This window comes from Gymnoscopelus microlampas, assembly GCF_963454915.1.
Source record: "Gymnoscopelus microlampas genome assembly, chromosome: 14".
Lineage (NCBI taxonomy): Eukaryota > Metazoa > Chordata > Actinopteri > Myctophiformes > Myctophidae > Gymnoscopelus > Gymnoscopelus microlampas.
The window spans coordinates 45,324,761-45,345,732 of NC_139951.1; the positions used below are offsets into that span (position 1 = coordinate 45,324,761).

Below are 20,972 nucleotides of genomic sequence, written 5' to 3' on the forward strand. Positions count from 1 at the left end.
TCAAGCTCATAGCGCGTATATCTGCTATTTTTAAATAGCCAAAGAAATCTTACGATGACACTCATGACAGAGATGCGTTCCCGGTCTTAAAGGGTTAAACATCTGGACAACTGTCATTTGCAAGGGAAGATGAAGGGATAGAAGTCTACCTGGAGACGAGAGACCAGTTACACACACTATAGACTTCAACAACAAAATTGCAAGCATTATGTCGATCGACATCCTAAAAAAAGGAAGAAAACAAAAACTGTGGAAATAATGAACCATCCCAGCAGCTTCCCTATTCTTTAGGGAATAACGTTCAGCATTGTGACACGGTGTGAGCTTGTACATTTTTTGGTGAAGACATTTGGTGTAGCCGGGAAAAGTACTGTACAGTTGTAAGTCAAGCCAAGTCTGTTTCTCTAAGAGAAACAGAGGGTTTAAGAGGTTACAGTGGAATGTATGAAGCTAATAAGCTCTGTATTTTACTGAATTGAATTGAATGTTTGTTATTTCCTCTATCTGTCAAATATGGCCATGAACTGTACTTCCTGTTTCTACTGATTTAGATCAGTCATCTAAATACCTGTCTGTCTGTCTGTCTGTCTGTCTGTCTGTCTGTCTGTCTGTCTGTCTGTCTGTGTCTAGATGTGGGTGGTCCGGCGGACCCCATCGCCCCCACCATCATCATCCCTCCCAGGAACACCAGTGTGGTGACGGGCACGTCTGAGGTGACCATGGAGTGTGTGGCCAACGCCAGGTAAACACCCCCCTCCCCCCACCGCCACACCCCCGTTAGGACTACTAGAGCTTCCACTAGCTGTGACATATACCGCATATTTTAGCTATTTTGGAGAAAATGATGTAGCTTAATGGGGTTAAGTTGAATTCCGCACCCACAAACATTAGAAAAGTATCAATACTGCAATATAGAAATACTCTGTCACAAGTAAAAGTCCGGAATTCAAAATGTATTTGAGTAAAAGTACAAAAGTATTGGCATAAAAATGTACTTTTAGTACCAAAAGTACAAAGTACTCATTGTGCAGAATGTCCCATTTCACAAATTCAAAATGTATCAAAATCTTTTGAAAATAGCAGATCTACAAGAACCCGAAACATGACCGAAATATATATAGGGCTGAAGTGGTTAATGTATGTTCTGATAATCTAAATCTACAAAATAACTAGTAACTAAAGCTGTCAAATAATTGTAGTGGATTAAAAGTACAATATTTGCCTCTGAGATGTAGTGGAGTGGAAGTAAAAGTATTGAAAATGGGAAATACTCCGGTGAAGTAAAAAATCCTCAAAAGTACAGTACTTAAGTAAATGTACATTGTTACTTTACACCACTTTTCCGCACCCACAAACATTAGCATTAGCAACTCAGGAAGCTTTGTAGTGTTTTTTTGTAGTAGTAGCCCATTTGTACACACACCAATGATTGCCTTTTAATAGTTTTTTATTTATTTATTGTACTTATTGATTCAATTGATTCTTTTCTCTCACACTCACACTGATGGACTGTTATGTATTTGTGGTTGTTTACCTGCCCGAGGACAACAGCAAAATTAGCTGCCAACTAACTCTGGATGCAGTCACTTTTAATTGGCATGCTGTCTCTGTAACAATAAACAATTCATCTACAAGCTCTACAAGCTCACAATCTACAGACTGACATTATCTACAAGCTCACAGCACGTCGCGATGCGACATGTTGTGAGCTTGTAGTTTGGCTATTATAAAAGGTTTTATTTAATTTTATGGAATTATTTTGATTGTTTTGAAAAAAATTACACAACGCGTCCTTTGCTTTTCGGTGAGTGCTGTCCAGTGGTGGAAAGTAACTAAGTACATTTACTCATGTACTGTACTTTTACTTAACTAGAGTATTTCCAATTTTCAGTACTTTTACTTCTACTCCACCACATCTCAGAGGCAAATATTGTACTTTTACTCCACTACAATTATTTGAAAACTAGTTACTTACTTTGTAGATTTCACAATGCGTCGCATTGTGCGCTTGTAGATCGGCTATTTTCAAGTGATTTTTAATTGTTATACATTTGAAAAGTTGTGAAATGGGACATGCTGCATAATGAGTACTTTCACTTTTGGTACTTTTAGCACATTTTGATGCCAACACTTTTGTACTTTTACTCAAGTAATTTTTTTCTTCCGGACCTTTTCTTGTAACAGAGTATTTCTACATTGCAGCATTGATAACTTTTACTTCAGTAAAAAAAGTGTGTATTTTTTTACACCACTGGTGCTGTCCGTGGTGCTTAAACTTAGTTATGTGCAGGGGTGCACATAACATTTTTGGTCTAGCAATAATAATTAAATTGTAGGAATGTACTAGTCGTGACCCACGAAGATTAATTTGATGACCCAAAAACGGGTCCAGACCCATTGTTTAGGAAATACTACATTAAAAGTTGACGCAGGAATAGAAGGTGGTCGAGCTGTTATAATTCACTGTGGATGACAGAGTCCGCTAAACGCAGCAAACGTTAAATGTAATAGCGCTTGCTTCCCATTTTCATTTTGTCGCTGTCGGACAAATAACCTTAACGTATCTCCATCTTTCATCTTTTTTATATTTTATACACAAATGAATGCCCTACTTCAGGGGTCTTCAACAGGGGGTCCGGGACCCCTAGGGGGTCCTCATAGTTACTACAGGGGGTCCGCCCAATTCTTTGTGTGGCGGGGACTCATTAGCTGAAAATAGCAGATCTACAAGCTCACAACGCCTCGCGCTACGAGGCGTTGTGAGCTTGTAGATCTGCTATTTTCTGAGAGTCGGTGTAGAGGGAAAAAGAGCAGACCAAGTACAGAGCCAACAGTCAAGTTGACTAAATATTGAGGGTTTAAATGTTAACTATCTTAAAATACACATTAACATGAATCCAATTATCTATGAAATGTATGAAAAAAAGTTTTATCTGCAACATCATTTGACACAGTATTTAGTAGGGGTCCCAGCTTCATCTCTCTCTCAAATAGGTGGTCCTTGGCCTGAAAATGTTGAAGACCCCTGCCCTACTTCATCATAAGTGTCGCACAAACATAGCCGATCTACAAGCTCACAGTGCGTCGCTTGATCGGCTATTTTCACTATTTTAAAACATTTTTTTGGACATTGGGTTTTGGACATACAAGCTTTTTTCACCCGCTGGCAAGAGGAGTAGACAGGGAAATGTCATTCAGTGTCTGCTTGAATAGCCTGGAGGGGCTGTCACCCCCAACCTAAATGGAATTCAGTTGTTTTTTTTTTGCTGGAAAAGTTTTCTACTATCAGAGAGTTTAACCCACTAAGACCGGGAAAGCATCTGTGTCATTTCTCGATTTCTTTGGGCTATTAAAAAATAGCAGATCTACAAGCTCATAGCGCGGCACCGAGTGCCGCGCTATGAGCTTGTAGATCTGCAATTTTTTGAAAAATGTTGAACATTAGCGCAAATCTTTGAATATATATATATTTGTAAGCGTTTTTCTTTTACTCAAATTTTTGCTTCTGGGGTGGGGGCATATTTTGAGATGAGGGTCAGCGGCCAAATACATATACATTTTAGGTGGTCCTTGACACAAATGTTTGAGTACCACTGATTATAGCAACAAATGTTTTTTTGGAGAAAAAAATGTTTAGATTTAGAAGAAGGATTTAGAAGACATTTGTAGAATCCCCCAGAAGCAAAGATTTTAGTTAAAAATGTTCACTTAAAAAAATAACTTATATTCAAAGATTTGCACACATTTTTCAACAACACAACAATTGCAGATCTACAAGCTCGTAGCGTGGCACTCGGTGCCGCGCAATGAGCTTGTAGATCTGCTATTTTTGAATAGCCAAAGAAATCTATAAAATGACATACAGTAGATGCGTTCCCGGTCGTAATGGTTTAAATGCTGTTTCGAGGCGCCTTACCTCCTGCCAAGTAAAATATACCTGAGGGGAGCATGTATTATTTAGTTCCCAGGCAAAAGCGAAAGAAATAAAGTGCCAAGTGCCATAGATTTGTTATACCACACGAATCACAAGATACGGCCTTTTCACATAACACAGGGGTACAGTCCAGTGGTGGAAGTACTTTTTCATCCTTCTTTTTTTTTTTTACTTAACCCATTTAGACCTGAGGCCGATTCTAAAAACGCCTTCTAAATCTTTCTGAAAAACTTCAAATATTTAGTCAAAAATGTAAAAAGGAAAGTTATATTGGCTATACAGATGTAGCCTGGTAAACCCTCCCTCCGGAAATCTCATTTTCATTCGATGTCAGGAAGGAGTCTGGCATGATCGCCCATTCTGCAATATTGGGGAGTTTCCAGCGAAATCAGGACCTAACCGTGCCTATCAGCGTCGTCGCTCATCGTTCTGTGATTGACAGCTTACGTTGGCCAATCAGGTGGCGAGTTCGAGTGAGCCCGAATGAAGCCGAGTGCAGCCTGAGTGACGCCGAAAAAAGACGAACGGCAGCCATTGTTGTTCTGCGAGTGCCTTCACTTCTTACTTTTGTTTTTAAAACGGTCTCAAACTTCTTTTTTGAGGCACGGAATTTACTATTAAGATATCGTTTGGATAGAATTTAGTTGTTTAACTTCATATATGTGGTCAATTAATCATGACAGAGCCTATTTAAAAATATAAATTCAGAGAACCGGGAGGGGCGGGCTGTGACACGCATGTATCCGCATAAGGCAACCTATTTTGGGCTGGGCCGTCTCAAAAGTCCCGCTGCGTCATATTAGTGACGGAGGTCGTAAAAATCCACTGCAATTGGCTGAAGGGGGAAAACGATCATTGGCTGAAGGGGTTGTCAGTCAACGGTATTACTCCCGCCCAACTCCAGCCCGCAGCCAATATTGCAGAATGGGCGATCATGCCAGACTCCTTCCTGACATCGAATGAAAATGAGATTTCCGGAGGGAGGGTTTACCAGGCTAATACTGTACATAGCAACAACAACCCCAAAAGGGGTTCCTGGATTGAAAGGTGAAGTTACGTATAGGGGTTCCAGGTCTAAATGATTTTGCTATTTTGTCTCATCTGTTTAAGAAAGTAGGTAGCTGATATATAGCACCCCAGCAAGCACAATGACGTCATGATGACGTTATGATGACGCCCGGTCATCACCCCGGTGACGTTCAGGACTAGGCCAGATCACAGCCCATATGGGGATGATCTTTACGTAATTTACAGGACGTCATCACCGGGACATCATATGGACATTTGGACAGCAATTTTGGGTGATGAGAATGTGTTTAGATGACGTCCTGGAAGTGACGTTTTTGGTCAGGATACATTTTGGTTGAAATCAGGTGATATTCTGGGCCAGATCTGACTTGTCTTGGTTTGACTTGATCTAGCCCCAATCGAGACGTCACTGATTGGTCCGGGTCCTGACTGTGCTTGCTGGGACTTTTACCTTAGCACTAGGTATACTCTTGGTTGCTTGTTTTTGCAGGAAATGCACTTCTGGTGATTAGTAGTTTTGTTCCCTACCTATGTTGAATTCACTTATTGTAAGTCGCTTTGGATAAAAGCGTCTGCTAAATGACTGTAATGTAATGTAATGTAATGTAATGTAATGTAATGTAATGTAAATGGGTAAAAGGGATATTTCTCCACTTCAAACTCCATTTTAACCATGTTAGATTCATTGAAAACACCCATCCTTGGTTCTGGTGACTAATATCATCCTTCTAATGTGTGAGGCGGCCATGTTTTTTCAATAACAATTTTCATACATTTTTTACGATTTCTTTTTTTTGGGGGGGGGGATACGGAGCTCTGGAGTGGCCATTGACAGGAAAAAAAATAACTTGTGGCCTAGCAATACTATCTCGTGGCCTCGAATTACTTTAATTTTTTCTGTCAATGGCCACTATTGAAAAAACACAAACCCTTCAAGGACAATATCAGTCACCAGAACCCAAGGACGGGTGTTTTCAATGAATCTAACATGGTTAAAAATGGTGAAACACATTTTCACTAGTTTTGTTTGACATTCTTGTATGATGAAATAGGGCATTCATTTACAAAAAAAAGTTAACTAAACATGGAGATACGAGTTTCTGCCCGACAGCGACAACATTGTAATCCCATCTTCTCTTCCTCCTCACAGACCTCTGATCAAGCTGAGCATCTCGTGGCGTAAGAACGGCGTGCTGGTGTCCAGCGGCCTGAGCGACTTCAACCGCCGGCTGACCATCCTCAGCCCCGTGGTCGTCGACGCCGGGTTCTACGAGTGTGAGGCCGTTCTCCGCAGCAGCAGCGTGCCCTCGGTCAGCGCCGGAGCCTACCTGCACGTACTAGGTAAGAATACCCCCCCCCCTACCTGTAGGGACTAGGTAAGAATACCCCCCCCCCTACCTGTAGGGACTAGGTAAGAATACCCCCCCCCCTACCTGTAGGGACTAGGTAAGAATACCGCCCCCTACCTGTAGGGACTAGGTAAGAATACCCCCCCCCCCCCCCTACCTGCACGTACTAGGTAAGAATACTGTAGATTGAGAGTGAGAAAACAGCCAGCACGCAATAAATGTCTTTTTCGCTTAGTTTATTTACCTCTCCACCAGGCTTGGAATTTCGTCATTTTGGGGGCAAGGCTACTTGGTCTTTGGTGTTGTCCATTTTTTGAGGGCACAAAGGCTAACTGCCAGGGCAGGAAGGCTATCAAATAAAACAAGATTTTAGTCCATTGGCAGAATTAATTTAATTTAAGACCCATTTAAGGCATTGGTTCTCAAAGTGGGGTCCGAGGACCCCCAGGGGTACTTGAGGGGGTTCCAGGGGGTCCCCAGCTAAATGATGGACAGGAACCAAATGGACCCTTATGGGTCTGTAACTCTGAGAGTGTACAAATGGAACCAAATGGACCCTAACGGGTCCATTTGGTTCCATTTGTACACTCTCAGAGTTAAATTAACATTGGTTTTACAATGTGAATTGGGGTCCCAGAGGTATAAATGCCATTAAATGGGGGTCCGTAGCCTAATGCATGTCAATCTGAGGGTGCTTGAAATTAAAATGGTTGAGAATCACTGCTAGAGAGCCGTAAAAACCTTCTCTTATTGGGGTCCCTGGCTTATCTTTTCAAATGGGGGTCCGCGGGGTAATAAGTATCAATTAGGGGGTCCTTGACATGAAAAAGTTTGAGAACCACTGATTTAAGGGATGTAGACTATCTGCAGTGAAAGATTATGGTATTTACAATCTGATCCATGCTCAGCGCTGCACTAATCAAAGTCACTGGATTGGTTTAAAGATGGAGACTCATGGGGATTTTAGAATTCAGAATCTCAACAAAAGACACTGGTGTCTACATGACAAGAAAGAGACAGAGGACAAAGCAGTCAGCTGGGGCATTAAGGCGACTGTGGCCTCAGGGCAGGCCATTACTTTGAGGGGCACAAGGCCAAACTGAGGGGTAACGACGGCCATGGCCTTTCGTGGCCTCCCTGAAATTCCTGCCCTACTCTCCACGGACAGAACAACAGATGCATCTCAACCTAACAGGTCTTCCTCAACGTTCATGTTCAGGTTGAAATGCGTCCGTTGTTCCGTCTGTAAATAAGGACATTTAGTGTGTGCTGGCTATTTTCTCATGCACTCTCATGACTTTGTTGAGCTGTGCACCTTGAGACTGTTGTCACTGGAGTGTTGCGGGCGTTCTGCTTTGCATTGCTTTCTCTTGGGTAAGAATAGATCCCTATATATCAGACGATGTCACAATGATGAGGTAATAATACTGGATAATCGTTGCTGTCGGGTGAAACACAGGTTCCATTGTGGTTATTATTTAGTCAGAAGCCTCTTGTTAATACTCACACTACAATGGTTCATATTTATAAAACCCACATACACACGTACATAACCTCTTTCAGTCTCATCAAAGTGTTTCAAAATTGGTGTAAATAGCTGAGCTTGTAGATCGACTATTTTCACTACTAAAAAGATGAAATATGGAGATATATAGTGTTTCTACCCGACAGCGACGATATAATGGTTAAAAATACCAACCATATAAGAACAATATAATGTTCTCATAGGGTTAATAACATTACAATGTTCTTATGTGGTTCATGTGATGTGTGATGAAAGCGCTGACTGCACCGATAAGACCCAATTATTGAACTGCCAGTCTCCAGCTTTTCTGCAGAATAGGTTGGACACTGATTTAATGAATACAGAAACACACTGTATAATGTATAGCACATTGGCATAGACACTGTTTGGGCTAGGTCTATTGTGTTTCTGGTCACATTTGTTGCGCAGAAATGGTGAATGTTTTTGTTTTTGTTTGTTCTTCTATAATCAATTAGTTCGATTAACTATTGCACGGCCCCTAGTTGACATTGACTTAAAAGGAACAGGGTGGAGGGAGCTAATGGCTTGCTTTGAGAAACCCTTTAATTGCATTTGCTCCACTTTACATGCCTCTACCCCACTGAAGCACTTTGATGTGTTTTTCAAAGTGCAGGGCGTGATGCGTGGCCAACCTGTCCCTGAGTCACAGCACTACACACAGGACACACACACGCACACGCACACACACACACACACACACACACACACACACACACACACACACACACACACACACACACACACACACACACACACACACACCTTACTTTCAACGTGACCGTGTTGTGGGACGGCCAGCTGGAAATGTATTTGTAATCAATATAAAATCCACAAGGTTAGTCAAGGCCATTGAGGTACTTTAAAAAGTGGCCTGTGACTTTGACCAGTTTCACTTTCAAAACCTTTGCATCATACATTGTCACACAAACAGAATGTGATGTGTTTAGTTAATATAACAAGTTTTTTTCATAGAGTCCTATCCACAAATCCACCATTTAACTTCCACAATCCACATTATCAAAACCATTGGTGTTGTGTGTGCTGCATTCTGTTTGTGTGATGCATGATGCAAAGGTTTTGAAACTGAAACTGGTCAAAGTCACTGGCCACCTACTGTACATATTATCAGTGGCGTGCACAGACATTTTGAGGGGCAGGTGCTCAAGTAAATTATACTTTTTTTTGTTGACTTGGTCTGCTCTTTTTTCCCTCTACACCTATACCTCTTTGCCAAAAATAGCCGATCTACAAGCCCACAACGCCTCGCAGCGCGAGGCGTTGTGAGCTTGTAGATCTGCTATTTTTGGCTAAAGTTCTCCTCAGAAAAGGGATGCTAGGTTTCGAGTGGTTATGGTAAAAAGAAAAATCATATCACATAAAGATTTGGCAGACCCCCTGTAGTAACTCTGAGGACCCCCTAGGGGTCCCGGACCCCCTGTTGAAGACCCCTGCTGTAAACTGAATAAGAAAACTTTTCCCTCCCCCTTTTTTTCAAAAGGGCACTTCTGGTCAAGAGGGCAAAGGGCAGGAGCTCTAGCACCACCTAGAGTCTATCTGTGCACGTCCCTGTGTGTGACATGCATGATGCAACGGTTTTGAAAGTGAACCTGGTCAAAGTCACTGGCCGCCTACTGTACATATTATAACGTCTCTGTCGAGTGGAAACGTCACATGACCAAAACTGTTACTTATCAGGATTCAAATTCAAACATAGCAAAAGTAGCAGAACTTTTGTGTGATGCTGTAGTATGATCAAGTAGGGTGTTAATTTACGGAAAAACACAAAAAGTTAAATTATGGAGATAAGAGGTTTCTGTCCGACAGGCACAATAAGAACATACAGTATATTAGTGTATTTATGTTTATATATATTTGTATACTTTGCTCCACATTCTATGTAATCCAGATACTAAATGAACCCCCATATTATCCACATCCCCATTACTGTTAAGAGACTTAAACAATTGCCACATCTTAACTATATTATGTATAATTGTTTGTTTGTTGTTTATTCTTATTCTTATTCTTATTCTTATCATTATTATCGTCAATTAAAATAACCATATATTATTCTCAGCCGTTGGGTGAATTCAGAACCAATATTCCTCCTTCAAAAACCTGCATCCAGCAATCTCCTTACAAACACATCTGAAATGTGATTACTGAAGTGTTAAATGTAACCGCTCACACTTAATACAATCAGAGTGCAATCCCATTATATGTGCCATCACTTGAATTATTTTTCTCTCTCTCTCTCTCTCTCTCTCTCTCTCTCTCTCAGAGCCCCCCCAGTTCATCAAGGAGCCAGAGAAACACATCACAGCAGAGATGGAGAAGGTGGTAGACATTCCCTGTCAGGCACGAGGTGAGGAGCCATTGTGTGTGTGTGTGTGTGTGTGTGTGTGTGTGTGTGTGTGTGTGTGTGTGTGTGTGTTTGTGTGTGTGTGTGTGTGTGCTTGCATGTCTTTTGACCGGACTTTTACACTACACTTTTATTACCTTGCTAACCTTTTCATAAATTCTTTATGTTTTCAATAGTTCAAGTCATCTTTCACACAGCATGATATGCGTTTTTGGGGTAGATTATGGTCCCATTAATTTTAAAATGGATAATAAAGCCGAGTATGCTTCCTTGGCTTGTGATTGGGTATACTGAGTCGCTCCTCTTTGCACCAATAGAACACCGGTTGCGGTTGCACTCATCAACATTTTTCGCTGAACGTGACATCACACTCCCTTAACGTATTGCAGGAGTCTTCAACAGGGGGTTCGTGATCCCTAGGGGGTCCTCAGAGTTACTCCAGGGGGGCCACCAAATCTTTGTGTGTTAGGAACTTATTTTGTTTAGTTTTTACATTAACCACTTGAACCCTAGCATCCCTATTCTGAGGGAAACATTAGATTGACTATAGCAAACCAAGTACAGAGCCAAAGAAGGTCAAGTTTACAAAGTGTTGAGGGTTTAAGTGGTTAAATGACTGAAATAAACAAAGAACATTCATTTACACAACACTGATATAATAGTAAATTAAGCTATGTATGAAATCTATGAAAAAGTTTAATCTGCAACACAATTTTGGTGTGGTCTCTCTCTCTCTCTCTAGGCGTGCCCCAGCCAGACATCGTGTGGTACAAGGACGCGGTGGCCATCAGCCCGGTGAAGACCCCCAGGTACAGGGTCCTGGTGGGGGGCAGCCTCCAGGTCAACGGCCTCTTACCAGACGACACGGGCATGTTCCAGTGCTTCGCCAGGAACCCGGCCGGAGAGGTCCAGACCAACACCTACCTGGCCGTCACCAGTAAGTCATGTGATGTCTGATGGCACTGTCACTGTCACACACGTTCACTGGTTTATGACCCACCCAATGGGTCCCAAGTTGGATTTGACCAATTTTTCAAGTTCGTTGGAATGATGCAAATTGGAAAAGCATGCCCCACCGGTTATGCAATACCCGTTGTACCCAACTGTGTCCCTTGTATGCCCACATGGAATCTAGGAAGCTTTTCGGTAAAAAACGTATTTTTTTTAAAATGTATCCTTAGTTTTTTTTTTCTCCCTGGGGGCACCACCTCCTATTTTGTGTAGAAACAGGAACTTGGTTTGGCTCCTCCCAGTACTATCAACACTACTGTACATGTGTAAGGCAGTTGTGCGAGAGATTAGCCCACAGGTGGATATGTATGTGTCTGTCTGTGTCCCTTTTATGCCCATATATGGAGTTCAATGGAACTCCATATAATGGACATACACAAATATGGAGTCTAGGTCAGATTGGCAGTTCATCAATATTTTTTGGGGAGATGCGCTGATCCAACCAAATTCTCAATCTAAACGCTCTTGAGTTTGCCGATGCGCGCGTCAATTTTAAATCAGTCGGTTCTTGAGAAATGGGAAATACAGACGCACAGACGGACGGATGTTTGTACTTACAGTTTATCGTTGCTGTCGGGCAGACTTAACTTTTTGTGTTTTTTCTTAAATGAAACTTGATCGCAAAAGTATTAAAAGTAGCAGATGCACCGCATTTTCAGCTTGTCGATCTGCTACTTTTCTATTTATGAATTTGAATCCTGAAAAGTAACAGTTTTGGACCTACAGTATGAGGTTTCCCACCCGACAGAGACGATATCTATTCATACTTATTTACTGTGTTTGGCACACAATAAAGAAGGTAAAGAAACAGGTCATCGTTCCGCCTACAACAGCCTTCCTCAGAGCAGAGAGTACGATACTCTTTTTATACATACTAATGTGTGCCAAATAAATAAATCAGACAGTATACATGACTTGCAGGCATCCTGGGCTCAGCACTCCTCCTACACCAATTATTATACACTTCCATATACTTCAGTGTTCTTTACAGAGAGAGACAGACTGTGAGGCTCGTAGTGCTGAGAGAGAGACACTGTGAAGACAGTGAGAGAGAGAGAGGGATACTGTGGAGACAGTGAGAGAGAGAGAGGGATACTGTGGAGACAGTGAGAGAGAGAGAGGGATACTGTGGAGACAGTGAGAGAGAGAGAGGGATACTGTGGAGACAGTGAGAGAGAGAGAGGGATACTGTGGAGACAGTGAGAGAGAGAGAGGGATACTGTGGAGACAGTGAGAGAGAGAGAGGGATACTGTGGAGACAGTGAGAGAGAGAGAGGGATACTGTGGAGACAGTGAGAGAGAGAGAGGGATACTGTGGAGACAGTGAGAGAGAGAGAGGGATACTGTGGAGACAGTGAGAGAGAGAGAGAGGGAGAGAGAGAGGGACACTGTGAAGACAGTGAGAGAGAGAGAGGGATACTGTGGAGACAGTGAGAGAGAGAGAGAGAGGGAGAGAGAGAGGGACACTGTGAAGACAGTGAGAGAGAGAGAGGGATACTGTGGAGACAGTGAGAGAGAGAGAGAGGGAGAGAGAGAGGGACACTGTGAAGACAGTGAGAGAGAGAGAGGGATACTGTGGAGACAGTGAGAGAGAGAGAGGGATACTGTGGAGACAGTGAGAGAGAGAGAGGGATACTGTGGAGACAGTGAGAGAGAGAGAGGGATACTGTGGAGACAGTGAGAGAGAGAGAGGGATACTGTGGAGACAGTGAGAGAGAGAGAGGGACACTGTGAAGACAGTGAGAGAGAGAGAGGGATACTGTGGAGACAGTGAGAGAGAGAGAGGGATACTGTGGAGACAGTGAGAGAGAGAGAGAGGGAGAGAGAGAGGGACACTGTGAAGACAGTGAGAGAGAGAGAGGGATACTGTGGAGACAGTGAGAGAGAGAGAGGGATACTGTGGAGACAGTGAGAGAGAGAGAGGGATACTGTGGAGACAGTGAGAGAGAGAGAGGGATACTGTGGAGACAGTGAGAGAGAGAGAGGGATACTGTGGAGACAGTGAGAGAGAGAGAGGGATACTGTGGAGACAGTGAGAGAGAGAGAGAGATACTGTGGAGACAGTGAGAGAGAGAGAAGGATACTGTGAAGACAGTGAGAGAGAGAGAGGGATACTGTGGAGACAGTGAGAGAGAGAGAGGGATACTGTGGAGACAGTGAGAGAGAGAGAGGGATACTGTGGAGACAGTGAGAGAGAGAGAGGGATACTGTGAAGACAGTGAGAGAGAGAGAGGGATACTGTGGAGACAGTGAGAGAGAGAGAGGGATACTGTGGAGACAGTGAGAGAGAGAGAGGGATACTGTGAAGACAGTGAGAGAGAGAGAGGGATACTGTGAAGACAGTGAGAGAGAGAGAGGGATACTGTGGAGACAGTGAGAGAGAGAGAGGGATACTGTGGAGACAGTGAGAGAGAGAGAGGGACACTGTGGAGACAGTGAGAGAGAGAGAGGGATACTGTGGAGACAGTGAGAGAGAGAGAGGGATACTGTGGAGACAGTGAGAGAGAGAGAGGGATACTGTGGAGACAGTGAGAGAGAGAGAGGGATACTGTGAAGACAGTGAGAGAGAGAGAGGGATACTGTGGAGACAGTGAGAGAGAGAGAGGGATACTGTGGAGACAGTGAGAGAGAGAGAGGGATACTGTGAAGACAGTGAGAGAGAGAGAGGGATACTGTGAAGACAGTGAGAGAGAGAGAGGGATACTGTGGAGACAGTGAGAGAGAGAGAGGGATACTGTGGAGACAGTGAGAGAGAGAGAGGGACACTGTGGAGACAGTGAGAGAGAGAGAGGGATACTGTGGAGACAGTGAGAGAGAGAGAGGGACACTGTGAAGACAGTGAGAGAGAGAGAGGGATACTGTGGAGACAGTGAGAGAGAGAGAGGGATACTGTGGAGACAGTGAGAGAGAGAGAGAGGGAGAGAGAGAGGGACACTGTGAAGACAGTGAGAGAGAGAGAGAGGGAGAGAGAGAGGGACACTGTGAAGACAGTGAGAGAGAGAGAGGGATACTGTGGAGACAGTGAGAGAGAGAGAGAGAGAGAGAGAGAGGGACACTGTGAAGACAGTGAGCGAGAGAGAGAGAGAGAGAGAGAGGGACACTGTGAAGACAATGAGAGAGAGAGAGAGGGACACTGTGAAGACAGTGAGAGAGAGAGAGAGGGAGAGAGAGAGGGACACTGTGAAGACAGTGAGAGAGAGAGAGGGATACTGTGAAGACAGTGAGAGAGAGAGAGAGAGAGAGAGAGAGGGACACTGTGAAGACAGTGAGCGAGAGAGAGAGAGAGAGAGAGAGGGACACTGTGAAGACAATGAGAGAGAGAGAGAGGGACACTGTGAAGACAGTGAGAGAGAGAGAGAGAGAGAGAGAGATGGCCACTGTGAAGACAGTGAGCGAGAGAGAGAGAGAGAGAGAGATGGCCACTGTGAAGACAGTGAGCGAGAGAGAGAGAGAGAGAGAGATGGCCACTGTGAAGACAGTGAGAGAGAGAGAGAGGGAGAGAGAGAGGGATACTGTGAAGACAGTGAGAGAGAGAGAGAGAGAGAGAGAGATGGCCACTGTGAAGACAGTGAGCGAGAGAGAGAGAGAGAGAGAGAGGGACACTGTGAAGACAATGAGAGAGAGAGAGAGGGACACTGTGAAGACAGTGAGAGAGAGAGAGAGAGAGAGAGAGATGGCCACTGTGAAGACAGTGAGCGAGAGAGAGAGAGAGAGAGAGATGGCCACTGTGAAGACAGTGAGCGAGAGAGAGAGAGAGAGAGAGATGGCCACTGTGAAGACAGTGAGAGAGAGAGAGAGAGAGAGAGAGAGGGACACTGTGAAGACAGTGAGAGAGAGAGAGAGAGAGAGAGAGATGGCCACTGTGAAGACAGTGAGCGAGAGAGAGAGAGAGAGAGAGAGGGACACTGTGAAGACAATGAGAGAGAGAGAGATGGCCACTGTGAAGACAGTGAGCGAGAGAGAGAGGGAGAGAGAGAGGGACACTGTGAAGACAGTGAGAGAGAGAGAGAGAGAGAGAGAGATGGCCACTGTGAAGACAGTGAGCGAGAGAGAGAGGGAGAGAGAGAGGGACACTGTGAAGACAGTGAGAGAGAGAGAGAGAGAGAGAGAGATGGCCACTGTGAAGACAGTGAGCGAGAGAGAGAGGGAGAGAGAGAGGGACACTGTGAAGACAGTGAGAGAGAGAGAGAGAGGGAGAGAGAGAGGGAGAGAGAGAGGGACACTGTGAAGACAGTGAGAGAGAGAGAGAGGGAGAGAGAGAGGGATACTGTGAAGACAGTGAGAGAGAGAGAGAGGGAGAGAGAGAGGGAGAGAGAGAGGGACACTGTGAAGACAGTGAGAGAGAGAGAGAGGGAGAGAGAGAGGGATACTGTGGAGACAGTGAGAGAGAGAGAGAGGGAGAGAGAGAGGGACACTGTGAAGACAGTGAGAGAGAGAGAGAGGGAGAGAGAGAGGGATACTGTGAAGACAGTGAGAGAGAGAGAGAGAGAGAGAGAGATGGCCACTGTGAAGACAGTGAGCGAGAGAGAGAGAGAGAGAGAGAGGGACACTGTGAAGACAGTGAGCGAGAGAGAGAGAGAGAGAGAGAGGGACACTGTGAAGACAATGAGAGAGAGAGAGAGGGACACTGTGAAGAGGGGTTGTCTTAATCCATTTAGAAACCCCAGCATCCGTTTTCTGAGGAAAACCTTTTTTCCCCTTATTTTTTTAAACTTAATTGTGTTTATTGAGCACCATGTTTACGTTGCAGACGGTGTAGAACATGAACAGAGAGAGAACAAAATAAAATAAGAAACAATAGAAAAAAGACCATATACATTATAAATGACATTTGTATTGCAAATCAAAATGTACTTGAGTAAAAGCACAGAATTATTGGCATCAAAATATACTTAGTACCGAAAGTAAAGGTACTCATTATGCATGATGTCCCTTTTCACAAGGTATCATATACACATATATATACATATCACAATGTATACAAATCTTATGAAAATAGCACATCTACAAGCAACGCGTCGCGTTGTGAGCTTTAAATAGGGCTACGTTTAAATGGGGCTGTGGTTATAATATATGTTTTGTAATAATAATTCAAATCTACAAAGTAACTATTAACTAAAGTTTTCAAATAAGTGTAGTGGAGTAAAAAGTACAATATTTGCCTCTGTCATGAAGTGGAGTAGAAGTAAAAAGTATTGAAAAATGGAAATACTCCAATAAAGCGAAACTACCTAAAATTGTACTTAAGTACAGTACTTGAGTAGATGCAACCCCTGCAGCCACCCCGTATTCTGAGGAGAAAACATTTGTAGAAAATAGCCGTTCAAAATAGCCGTTCAGTCTGGTCCAGAAGCATACTCCCCCCTCCACATGCAAATAGAACCCAGTGCAGAACAATGACTCAAAAATATGTGGGGCAGAAAAAAACATAAATCTTCATGAATTCTTCCTTGGGTACAGCGATGAAGTTTACAGCCCAGACATTGAGGAACAAGCTGTGCCTTTTCTTTTTGCATATAGATACAGTACAGTATGTTTAGAAAGTGTGTTATACAGGAAACTGCAGGCTATAGTACTGGAATCCAAAGCCATAAAGTCATGGTAATGTACAAGTTGTAAAAAAAGTCCTGAAACAAGCTGTACAGTATATGTACTCTATTCTCCCTTCCACTAAAAAAATATGTTTTTATGCCTCTGGCGACAGCCATAACTGGAGGCATTATGTTTTCCAGGTTTGTCCATCTGTACATACAGTACATATAAATATAGTTGCTGTCGGGCAGAGAGATCTTATCTCCATATTCTAACTTTGTGTGTTCTTTTTTCGTAAATTAACGCCCTACTTGATCATACTACAGTGTCACACAGAAGCATTAAAAGTAGCAGATCTACAAGCCATTAAGACCTGAGGCTGATTCTTACAAATGTCTTCTAAATCACAACAGTATTCTGAAAAACGTATGTTTCTATATCAGTGGTTCTCAAACTTTTTCATGTCAAGGACCCCCAAAATTATATACTTTTGGCTGCCGACCCCCATCTCAAAATATTTTGTTCCAGGGACCCCCCAGAAGCAAAGATTTGAGTTAAAAATGTTTGCTTTAAAATTATATATATTCAAAGATTTGCACACATTTTCATGATTTTTCAAAAATAGCAGATATACAAGCTCATAGCGCGGCACTCGGTGCCGCGCTATGAGCTTGTATATCTGCTATTTTTGAATAGCCAAAGTGTAAAATAATGCCTTTTAGCTCAAATGAATAAATGAAACAGATGCGTTCCAGGTCTTACTAGGTTAAAAGCGACACGATTTGCGGCACGTTTTGTCGCCGGGCTACTTTTCTGCCCAACTGCAACGATGACTAAATTATAACAATAACTGTACTTTAACTATATAGACTATAGTTCACCATTGCCTTTGTTATAGTTGTGGTGCGAACTCTGCCCTCCCCCTGATTTCGTTTTTTTTATTTTTTTAACTATATAGTTATAGTTCAGAGCGATTTTTATGAACGATTGACATGAAACATTGACAGCCAATCAAATTCCACCAGAAGGACATCTGGGATGCAATCCCTCTCACTCACTCACTTTGATGAGGAGACAATTATGAATTATGAATCATGGCTTTACTTCAGGTATCAGCTACCTCGCCTCCTTCTCTACTCCGACTCTGATTCATATTATTAGAGTCAAGATTATCCATATAATCCTACTGCATCTCTCTCTCTCTCTCTCTCTCTCTCTCTCTCTCTCTCTCTCTCTCTCTCTCTCTCTCTCTCTCTCTCTCTCTCTCTCTCTCTCTCTCTCTCTCTCTCTCTCTCTCTCTCTCTCTCTCTCTCTCTCTCTCTCTCTCTCTCGTTTGGTGCCACTGTTTACAGAACATTATTATCGTTCGTCAGTGTGTGGACGCTCACATAATTATCGTTAGAGTTAAGAGTGATCGTGCTTGATGTGAATGGCCCTTTAAAGCTGGGTGTGAATGGCCCTTCATTAACTTAGTATCGATAGCTAAAAGACCGGACAGGGAGGCCAGGCTGTTATTTGATTACATATCTTGTTAAGAAAATGAAGTACCCTCTCACACCTCTAAAGGCAAGATTACTTCATATAACTGCTATATTAAGGGATATAAGGACTTCTTGATGCTCGGGTGTTGTAATTGACCGGAGAGAGAGGTTACTGTGATTAGAGACAACAGGACTCAGACGTGCCACTGAAACCTAATGAAGAGAATGATGATGATAGGGGGGATTGGGATCAGTGTTGCCAGATTTTGAGAGAGAAATAAGCAACCTGATATATGAAAACACGCCCATAAGAAGCGACTTAGGGCAGGTACACACTATACGACTTTTAAAGTGGTCGGGGGGTCATCTGATCGGCAAGCATTTCACACTACAGGTGTCTATTTCTTGAAATCGTCTGTCGCTTTTCACACTATAGATTGATCTCCGACCAGGGATTACACACTGTAGGATATAGTTCACTAGGTTTGTTTTTATTCCAATTCATTTAACCGACGTCTCATGAAAACGTGCACGGCTCCCGTGATATGCACGAGACCGAGACAGGACGCTATTGATTGACATTAAATCATTAATTCTCTATTTCTCTGTATGTCTCTATCTCTCTCTCTCTCTCTCTCTCTCTCTCGATCACAGTCCGATCTGCGTCAGATCGGGGGTTTTGTCGGCGAGCCCCAAAAAAAGTCCCAGACAGCATAATCAGATCAAATATCGTATAGTGTGTACGTGCCCTAAAACTACAGTACATGAGCACTTCAAATACACTCTACATCGGCTATTTCATTACTATTATTTGACAATAATGTGGATTTTTTTAAATACATTTTAACAACACAAATCTTCAAATGGGGGGTCCGCGGATTCATTTGGGGATCCTTGACATGAAAATGTTTGAGAACCACTGGTTTAAACGACATTTAGAAAACAAGCCCAAATAAGCAACTACACTTTAGAAACAAGCTAAAAAAAAACACACACAACCGGCAACTACCAATATTTACAAGTTAATGACTTCACAGAAAAACAAGCCCAAACTCGCTTATAATAAGTAGACATGGCAACACTGCACTGGAACCTAATACATAGAATGATGATGATACGGGGATGGGGATGGGGGGGGGTGATTGATGAGAGAGTGTTACCCCGGTGACGTGAAAATCACAGACAATTTCAGTCAGGCTGCGCGTCCGTTCAGCCCGACTTCCTGACATGTAATCCTCCAGCAGTCCGTCTCCATTTCTTCTTCCTCACGCCTTCCTCTCCTCCGACTGCACCGAGGTTTATCTCAATTCATCCAATCTGATAAAACGCCTTTTCTGTCTCTCTCTGCTGTCTGTCTCTGTCTCTTTTTTTTGTCAATGGTGGTAAAAGTACTCCCATAATTTACTTAAGTTAAGTAAACATATCAATACTGCAATGTAGAAATAAGCTGTATGCAAGTAAAAGTCGGGAATTCAACATGTACTTTAGTAAAAGTACAAAAGTATTGGTATCAAAATGTACTTTAAGTACCAAAAGTAAACTCATTGTGCAGAATGTCCCATTTCACAAGTTCAAAATGTATTAAAAAAAACTTTTGAAAATAGCCGATCTACAAGCTCACAATGCGTCGCGATGCGACGCATTGTGAGCTTGTAGATCTGCTATTTTCAAATGGCTGAAATATATATATATATATATATATATATATAGGACTGAAGTGGTTAGTGTGCTTTTAATAATCATCTAAATCTTAACTAGTAACTAAAGTTTTCACATAATTGTAGTGGAGTAAAAGAACAATATTTGTCTCTGAGATGTAGTGGAGTAGAAGTAAAAGTAAAGAAGATTGGAAATACTCACTTTTACTAAGGTAAAAATCCCTAAAATGTGTACTTAAGCACAGTACTTGAGTACATGTACTTAGTTACTTTACACCACTGCTTTGTTCCCCTATATTTTGCGTAGAAGTAGTAATACGACAATATAAAAATACTCAGTAAAAGGCCTATATTTTTACTTGACGAAAAGTAGAAGTAGAACTACTTGATTTTTTTTTTTAATTGTCAAACTTTGTCAAAAAATACTAGATCTGCAAGCTCACACTTGGCACAGACGCTGTTCAGGCGTCTGCCATGAGAATATACCAACAGCACTACAGCAGTGTTTATTGCGTTTTATTTTGAAGTTTCAGTCTGAAACGGCCTCGCAACCAATCAGAAGCTTCCATCCCTTCAGGCTATGGCACGGTAGAACCTCACTCACATGGTACACAGTGTTATTGTTTGTAAAGGGGAGAGAGATGGCCAGTGTGTGCAGAGTGTTTGTTACCAAGTTGATTATTTCTAACCTAGAATGTTTTCAGAGACATATTTTAGTGTGCTGATTAAGTTTACAATGAGTAATACACCGTCTGGATGTCATCTTGACTGAGATTCAAAACGGAGTTCTGTAAAATCAGCTGTGTTTGGAGGAACATGGGAATAGCAGCTATGGGAATCACACAGGTGAATGAAATCAAGATTCATTTATATTCATGAAAGTCAGTCTATGGCATCAGGAAGTAATAGACCAATTATTTGTTTACCAACATTGAGACTGGACGCACAGGTGATTATTTCATGCAATCAATTCTCAACCTGTTGTTTCGGGGTGCGCTGGTTTCAGCACACCCCAACCCCCTCTTGTGTGTTGGCTAGTGAGGCGCGTCCTAACGAGACCTGACAGAATG

General features: G+C 42.6%; 1 protein-coding gene across 1 annotated transcript in view; it reads left to right on the forward strand.

The window, feature by feature from the left end:
• LOC311060681 (protein sidekick-2-like) overlaps nt 1-20,972 on the forward strand; it is a 216,801-nt gene that overhangs the window by 41,017 nt on the left and 154,812 nt on the right. The window contains exons 4-7 of the mRNA XM_084078960.1: nt 631-742; nt 6,114-6,304; nt 10,140-10,223; nt 10,963-11,157. Coding sequence (XP_083935086.1) covers nt 631-742; nt 6,114-6,304; nt 10,140-10,223; nt 10,963-11,157 — 582 coding nt within the window. The remainder of the gene's footprint in view (nt 1-630; nt 743-6,113; nt 6,305-10,139; nt 10,224-10,962; nt 11,158-20,972) is intronic.